This window comes from Diabrotica virgifera, chromosome 6 (assembly GCF_917563875.1).
Source record: "Diabrotica virgifera virgifera chromosome 6, PGI_DIABVI_V3a".
Taxonomy (NCBI): Eukaryota; Metazoa; Arthropoda; class Insecta; order Coleoptera; family Chrysomelidae; genus Diabrotica; species Diabrotica virgifera.
In genome coordinates, this window is record NC_065448.1 from 19,542,520 (window position 1) to 19,551,307 (window position 8,788).

General features: G+C 30.7%; 1 protein-coding gene and 1 long non-coding RNA gene across 2 annotated transcripts; one reads left to right on the plus strand and one right to left on the minus strand.

Annotated features, from left to right (window-relative positions):
- Positions 1 to 274: 274 nt before the first annotated feature.
- LOC126887085 (uncharacterized) lies at positions 275 to 2,963 on the minus strand. Its single transcript, XR_007698954.1, has 2 exons — positions 2,682 to 2,963; positions 275 to 1,798 (listed from the first exon to the last, which is right to left on the minus strand). It is a non-coding gene; the product is annotated as an uncharacterized LOC126887085 (long non-coding RNA).
- A 139-nt stretch (positions 2,964 to 3,102) lies between these two features.
- LOC114330320 (cytochrome c oxidase subunit 7C, mitochondrial) lies at positions 3,103 to 8,583 on the plus strand. Its single transcript, XM_050654419.1, has 3 exons — positions 3,103 to 3,301; positions 8,320 to 8,443; positions 8,503 to 8,583. The coding sequence occupies exons 1-2, from the start codon at positions 3,212 to 3,214 to the stop codon at positions 8,434 to 8,436; spliced, it is 207 nt and encodes a 68-aa protein (XP_050510376.1). The 5' UTR covers positions 3,103 to 3,211; the 3' UTR covers positions 8,437 to 8,443; positions 8,503 to 8,583.
- The last annotated feature ends 205 nt before the right edge of the window (positions 8,584 to 8,788 follow it).

Genomic DNA, 8,788 nt, shown 5'->3' on the forward strand with positions numbered 1-8,788 from the left:
GTGAATATTGAGCAATCTGATTTTAATTTGTAATGAAATTATTCCTGAATATTGTCTGTGTACCTAAATGGCCCAGCCAGAGACAGCAAACGATTTTGATCCATCGGTATAAATTTTACAAGAGTTACAATCTTCTAGCTTATCTTGTACTAGGTACTAAATCTTCGTGAAGAATTGAACTATATTAAGGAATTACTACAGTAAGTTTATAAACATATGTCACAATTAGGGCCAAATAATGGAATTCCTTCTCCATTGAATGAATAATGTGATAATTGGGAAAACTAATACAGTCGAACCCGCTTATTGGAATAGCCTTTGTGCAAGGCAAAAATATTCTTATAGCCGGGATATTCTAATAACCGATCATTGGTGGCTAGTCGAAATAAGTGTTACCGAATATACGTAATAATATTATTTACATACTGTGCCAATGTGTAGTTTTACATACTATGCCAATATGTAGTTTTATTACATACTATGCCAATATGTATATCATATTATATGTACCTACATATTCAGTGTATGTAAATGGTTTTAGGTCTTTTTACGTCAATAATACAGTAGTGTAACTAGTACTTATCTATGTATGTGTTAAATACCAAATTACATTACATGTATGTGAATGAATACATTATATAATTAATATGAAATGTATGCAATATGTAGATATGTAAATATTTTCTTATTAAAATGCATACCTATATAACAAAATTACTTTTTTTTCTTGAGAAATTATTGGTAATTATAGCTTTTTCGTTGTTAATCCGTGTGGTCATCCTTAATCCATTGGTTGAATAGAAGTTTTATTGGCGTCAAGAAATGGATTGTTACATTCTTGTTCTTTTCTCTTCTTTTCGAATTTAACAAAGCCATAATTCCATCTTGCAAACAAGTAGGTACTGTCTGAGTGAATTCTAACTAAACTGCTTCTAACAATTTTATAACAGGCAACAGTGCCTTTGTGTAGACAAATAAAAATTATTTTATGACCCATGCATTTGTCGGCTATGCTAAAGATCGAATTGGTATTCCTAACAAAGTAATAAATATTTATTACCCTAATAATATCTAATCCAGCACTACCGGCCGTTGACGACAAACCATAATACCAAACATAATTTAAATTTTTAGTAAATTGTAAAAAAAAATATTCTTTGACCTGCAAAATATGCTAATAAGCGGTATTATCTAGTTAGATCCTATTCCAATAAACAGATAAATTTATTAAGGAGTAAATGTAAATGTTTCGGGAACTTGAATTTATATTCCATAAACCGGGATATTCCTATAACAGGGATTCTAATAAGCGGGTTCGACTGTAGTTATATTTATTTATTTATTTATTTATTTATTTATTGTTTATACATATGACCTGGCCTCTAGTGACTAATCCAGGTCGTTTTTTCCTGATGGGATTACAGTTATTTTTTATATTTTTACATTTTTTACTAAACTACTAAATCTATTTTTACAATTTATTAACTAATTTGCCATAATATATTAATTACATTTAACAAATACATTTAACAAATTTAAATAAACAATATACATTTGTTAAAATATTTTTGGTACCATCAACTCCCTTCTAAGTTATAAAGACAGAACTCTATTTTCAGAAGAGAGTCTTTTTTTTTAATTTAATAAATTATTTATTGAATTATTATTTTTATTTATTTATTTTATATTGAATTACTATTATTCTTCTTTCTCGAAACTCCTTATGCTCCTTAGGGGCGCAGGGGCGTCATTTGGGCGTACAGGGGGGCATTCCCCCCCCCCTGGCCCTAAAAAATGACTGAAATTTACAAAAAATACATCAATATTCATCATAACATCATATATAATGTATTGTATATATAGTGCTTGCCCCCCCCCCCCCCAAACAAAATTTCAAATGACGCTCCTGTAGGGGCGTCGGAGTAATTACTATTATTATAATTGTAAATATCTATTTTTGAATTTATATTTTATTTTATTTATTTTAACTTTATCTTACTCAACTTCATCAGGGTTGGATTATTTGTTGTCTTCTTCTATTATTATAGATTTCTTGTTGTTTTTTTAGATATTATTTCTGTTAGATTGTTTAATAAACTAATAGTTATAGTCGAAGGGTTTTGTTACCATTTTTTTTTTACCCTTTTCAAAGGCTTCGACCCTAGTCTAAAAAATTTGAGACCCGCCTATGTTAATTGTGATAAGAGTAAACTAAGGATTGTCATAATCAATTGTTTTCTAATATAACAACTAGCTACATTTGACATAACTAAAACCGTTCTAAAACTTTCACAATAAATTATCAAAATGCAAACAACAAAATTCCTTATCAGGTATTCACTATTGCCCAAGAATTTGAAGGTACCTTCCAGAAATGTTTATCTTCGCAAACCAACAGAGGGAGGCCATCCACAAGATGTAGGTTCGAAATTCAAATTTTAAAATGTGGTTTTAAAAATTATGATTTTAGGCCATTCCTGGAGGAAAAGCAATTGGTAATCCCAGAAAAATGAACAAAATATTTATTTTGTTCTTTGGAACTGCTTTTTGGCTTCCACAAATTGCATTCATTTATATTATGCATAGATAAGGTGAGAAAGGTTTGATAAAAATTCCAAAATTCTATTTTTTAATTAATACATATTGTTATATTTAAACATTTTTATCAATAATTAACCGACCTGTATTTGGTGCTTTATGAGTTAACTTTTTAAATCTTCTTTGAGTTTCTGTCGTTGTTATTTTGACCATTGATTGGAAATTGTGGATTTTTGAGCAATATTTGCTTCGCTTCTTTATTGTCCTTGTGCCTAAAAATGCCTAAAAACAATTGGCTACCAAAGATTGCCTGAGATAGACAAAGATAACAGCTGAATAATGTTTTGCCTATGTAGCAGGATCAATTTTTTTACATTGATTACTTTTCATTCTAAACTACAACTAAATGTACCTGCAACTATTACCTATTTTCTTTTAACTTTTTATAATTTTTAACTATTATAATAATAAAATACAGATCTGGAACTTAAAAAAGTCTGCAATTTCATTTTTAATGGTTGGCACCATAGATTTATAATTTGGCACTCTTGTTGGGCGACAAGTCTAACTCTGCGCCTGCGCACTCCCAAATAATCAGCCATTTGCAAGAACTTTCTTTGAGGTTAGTCATTGCAGTAATTTTTTTGAACTAAATAAATTTTCCATAAAAAAAATGATTGGAAAGAGCAATTTGCTAGTAAGACAAATGGTCAGAAACGCCATTGTCAGAGCTTCCCACGATCACGGTGGTGTACCTGGAGTTGTAAGTATTTTTCCTGTTGTTACATAATTCCTTATAACCAACCCTTATATATTTTTATCAACTTTAAACCCTCTTTAAGACTGTATGATTAAAAAAGAAGGATATGTGGTTTTGAAAAAATAGATTCCTGTCCAATTTTTGTTGGGGAATTTTCATATTTTATTATAGAGCTAAGCATAGACATAATGATGAATACAGGTAGCCGATTTATGATACATAACATTATCGTCATTATCATAATGTTCTTCCTACTTTATAAATAGGCTTATGCCTGTTTTACTTCAGTTTTTTTGCCTCAATAGATGTCTGACCAGCTTTTCCTCGGGCGTCCCAATGATCTTCTTTCATTTGGCGATTTGTCTCTTGCTATTCATACTATTATATTTTCTGCCATTCTTTCTTTGTGTTAATTCCATCGTATTTTTCTTCATTTGGTCCACCTGTTTATTTCCTCTATTACCTCTGTTACCATACGTCCGGATTTGAAAGACATGTCCGGATTGGCGTCCGGACATGAGAAATGTCCGGATTTTTTTATTTACTAAAAAAATGTAAAACACTTGGCCCAACGGTGGGAAATTTCATTCTTTATGGTAGTAAATCAACTTTACTACCTAAATAAGCAACCCCAAACACTCATGACAAATGGAAAGAACTATTTGAAGCATTTTCTGAAAGCAACATTTAATTGTGCCATATGCATTTCGCATATAGGTATGTACAATGTAGACTATGTAGAGGTAGCAAAACAGTCAAATTCACATTTTACATTTTCTACAACCCCTTGGATTATCCCTGTCCGCATTTGGCCGTAATAAATTATGGTAACCCTATCTATACCACATCTTTTCATATTTCCTCACTTCTTACTCTGTCTTTGAGAGTTTAGTTTGTTATTTTTCGTAAGACTTTCGTTTTTACTGTTTCTAGCAGTCTTTGTGCTTTCGCCATATCTGCTTTTGTTTTCACTGTGTACGTCATTATTGGTCTTATTGTTGATTTATATAGCCTGGTTTTCATTTTCGTTGTGAGGTATTTGTTTCTCCACATTGTGTTTTTGAGACATCCTGTTGCTCTGTTCGCCATATTCACTAGTTTTTGTACTTCTTGCACTTTTCTGTAGCTTGACAGTTTTATTCCCAAGTATCCTGTTTCCACCATTTGTTTTATTATTTTGTTTCCATCACTTATATTTACCTATGACCAGTTTACATCGTCTCGGTTGTGCTAATATCACTATCGATTTAGTTTCCTGTGTTGAGATCACCATGCTGTATCATAATGTTGTGTGTAATCTAGCATAAAGCACACTTTACACGTTAAACGCTGCAATGTATATAATATTACAGCTCTCTGGGCCGACTTATCTGTGGTCCATACAGTATAGCAGTCACTGCAAAGCAAGTGTGATTCACATGGCCCTGTAAGTAAAATAAGTGTGAATCGTATATGATTCATGGGGCGCTCAACGTGATAATGCAAATTTTCTATCTCTTTTTCAACATGTTTGGAAGTCAAATGCAAAAAAGCATCAATAGGAATCACTTTAATAGCCCAATAATACTGTATTGCTGTATATACAGTGATGAGTAGAGAGCGGAGTATATGCAACACAACATTACCAAAATATGCGCATATACACACACCGGCAAAATTAGCTGAACACATTAAAAATGGGACATGTTTGATGTCTCGTATTTCATAAACCAGTGGTCCGATTTGTGTGATTCTTTTAGTATCTTATAGCCTTATTATTTAAGAATATCTTTGTAATAATATTGTTGCTAGACAGGTAAATACCATTTTATACCGGGTGTACCAATCATACTGTGTTTTTTTCTTAAAGTTTGGAACACCCTGTGGAATATTCTAGCATATGTAAAATATTAGAATTAATACTCGATTGTAGACTTAGGCTTGTTTAACATTTTCCTTTTCGATTCATTTACTTATGTGAGATAATAAAAAAGTTATGTGCGTTAACAACTATCCATGTTTTTCATCAATAAATCCTCATAGTAGGGGAGGAAAGTATACTAAATTTGCAGTTACTCGAGCGTTATGGGAACCTATTGGATTGTGAAGAGTATGTGCTAAAATCAGAAAAAGGTTCTTCCATAAAGTGGGGAACTTTTCATTTTTTAATTTAATTTTCCATTTGAAACAATCATTTTTGTCCGATTATAGCGCTATCTATCCATAATTCGAAAAAATATGTCGAATAAAAGTTGCTTATTTTTACGTAAAGAATTCAAATCTGTAATAAAAATTGGGGGCTCCTATTTAAGATTTTAAATTAAATCCCCACCCCACCTCCGTGGGGGCTCGTGACACCCCACGGAGAGGGGTGTGGGGTAGATTAAAAATTATAAATATGAACCCTGCGATATTTTGCGAAATGAACATCAGATAGTAAAACTGCAAAATACACCTATTCAATATTTTTCAAAAATCTACCAAATGGCACCAAACACGACCCCCCACGGAGGTGGGGTGTGGGCTACATTAAAATATTAAATAGGATTCCCCAATTTTTATTGCAGATTTGGTTCCTTGACGTAAAAATAAGCAACTTTTATTCGCAACATTTTTTCCTATTATGGATAAATAGCGCTATAATCGGAAAAAACGATTGGTGGAAATGGAAAATTAAATTGAAAAATAGAGAGTCCCACACTTTATGGAAAACTTAACTTAACGTTTTTTGGTTGTAGCACCCACTCTTCACAATCCACTCCAGGTCACAAGAACGCTCGAGTAATTGCAAATTTAGCATACTTTTCTCCCCTACTATGAATATTTATTGATAAAAAAACATGGCTTGTTGTTAAAGCACATAACTTTTTTATTTTCCAACATAAGCAAATGAATCAAAAAAGAAAATGTTAAGAAAGCATAATTCTACAATCGAGTTTTAATTTTAATATTTTATATATGCTGGAATATTCCACAGGGTGTTCCGAACTTTAAGAAAAAAACACAGTATGTTTGTTACACCCGGTATAAAATGACATTTACCTGTTTAGCAACAATATTACTACACCGATATTCTTAAATAATAAGGCTATAATATACTAAAAGAATCACTCAAATCCGACCACTGGTTTATGAAATACGAGACATCAAACATGTCCCATTTTTAATGTGTTCGGTTAATTTTGCCGGTGTGTGTATATGCATTACTTTTACTACAAATATGCAGGTATTTTTTCTAAATTTGTCTAAATATGCAAATGCATATTAAAAATACTCAAAAATAAAACAATATATTAAGTCGTAAGATCTTCAGAAAAGTTGCCTTCAAAAATACGTACAACTTTCCTCAAACAATCGAAGCCCTCATTTTTTTCTAAAACATTTTTTAATTTATTTCTAATTGTAATCCCTGTATTTCCAGGAATTTTTTGACAATGAGCAGAAAAAGTGTTAACAAGATTAACCGAATCACTTAATTGTAAATTCCTTTGTTCTAATGACTTTATTAGATCTGGTAAAAAACTAAAATTAACTTTTATGAACATAAGTTCTTTAGCAATTTGTACGTTACTTAAAGAACAAAGTATGTTACTTAAGCTGAAGAACAAAAGCGGAATTGTCTACAATTTGATGGATTTTTGTATTTTGATGCTTCTCTCTATGTCCGTCTTTATAGAAGGAAAAGCGAATTTGTCGAATAAAAACACTCTTTCCAGAAAAATTTCTTTTGTGGGACATGATGCTTTTGTTTGTCAGTTCCTCATTTAAAAAATGAAATGTGAAAATGAATGTAACTTACGATTTTGGAACAGGCCTTGCAAAATACTTTGTCTCCACTTAGCTTTAACTCGGGAAAACATTTTATCCAAGCACTTTTTTGAATGGTAGACATATTTAAATTTAATATATACCAATCACTTCAAAAACACTAAATACGATACAACGTTTACTTTAAACAAATGTTGGCCGGAAACTGACAAAATAATTATTAGACCCTTAAAAGCAGGTAGGTACCTACGACTTGCTACGCTAATAAAATAATATTTTTCTGGGAACACCCATAATTGTTAAATTCAGGTAGTAATGGGAAAGTCCAGATGAGCGATAGATAGATAAATAACGAGCTCGTTCATATCGAAGTTATAAAATTCCAACTAAGAGAGGAAAATTTTAAACTTTTATATAATTTATTTTTAAAATATGCAAAATAAATCGTGTTTAGCTTAAATATGCAATGTTGTGTTTGTTGTCTGAAAATATGCAATATATGCATCTATATGCACTTTGCATATATTCCGCTCTCTAGTGATGAGCATGCTAATAACCAGCAAAATAATGCAAAAGGTGGAAAACTTTAAATTTACATTATATTGATTGTTAATCATATGGAATATGTCAACTAAAACTGTCACTGTTACAGTGTTATGCTTCCTTTCATGAGCATTTTTCAGTGCGTCACAAATGATAGAAAAAAAGGTAAGTCCGTGATAATATACATTTTAGTGACATGACATTTTAGTTAAATCTGACAGTTGTCACATTTTATTTGCAATTTGGCAAAAAAACAAATTAATTGTGTTTATTGCATTTATAAAATGGTATTTTCTTTGATTTGTATAGTCTTATAAATTGTTCAGATTATATTCGTAGATATATTATATAATTCGCAAATTATTTTATTTTCGATTATTCAGTTTTTTTCTGTGACATACAATTTAATGCATTAGAAAGAAATCGAAAAACTGTGACGCACTGAAAGATCCTCATGAGAAAAAGCATAGTTGCCAAACTCCTATATGCCTAAAGGTGGAAAACAATCAATATAATGTAAATTTATACATTTCCAGCACTCAATTTCCCACCTCTGTGTATTCCTCTTTTAGTTTTTTCATTATAAAACTGAAGTCATTTTTGTCTTGTGTGATCACTATTTGATTATCAGCAAAACTTGAGTATTGTTGTATTACTTTTACCAATTACTTTTACCAATAAATAAAAAGTACTCATATTATTTTTCTAATAATAATTGTATTTATTTTCAGAACCTTCCCTTTGATATTAACAACAGATTCAAGCTAACAGCTATGATGATTGCTTTCTTTGGTTCAGGATTTGGTGCACCATTCCTTATTGTTAGACACCAACTCACAAAAGCTTAAATTATGAGTAAGTGATATTTTATAAATTTGTTATTATATCTAATTAACAACTATTTTTTGTTTCAGGTGGTATGTGTTAGTCAAGTTGTATTTAATTTTTATATGTAAATAAGTATTTCAACAATAAATAAAGATAATTTAAAAATGGTTTTCATATTTTACCTAAATTTGTAGTTATTCAAGTGTTACGGATTGGGTTGTGGTTGTGAGAATTAGGTCCTAAAACCAAAAAAGTTAAATTTTCCATTTTAATGAGAATTTTCCATTTCCAAAAATCATTTTTCCGATTATAGCACCATCTATCCATAATTCGAAAAAATGTCTTGAATAAAAGCTACTTATTTTTACGTAA

Bases quoted from the DNA above. Each gene is read 5' to 3' on its own strand.
- LOC114330320 (XM_050654419.1), top strand. From the start codon at position 3,212: ATGATTGGAAAGAGCAATTTGCTAGTAAGACAAATGGTCAGAAACGCC. The intron at 3,302-8,319 runs GTAAGTATTTTT...ATTTATTTTCAG, and splicing joins ACGGTGGTGTACCTGGAGTT to AACCTTCCCTTTGATATTAA.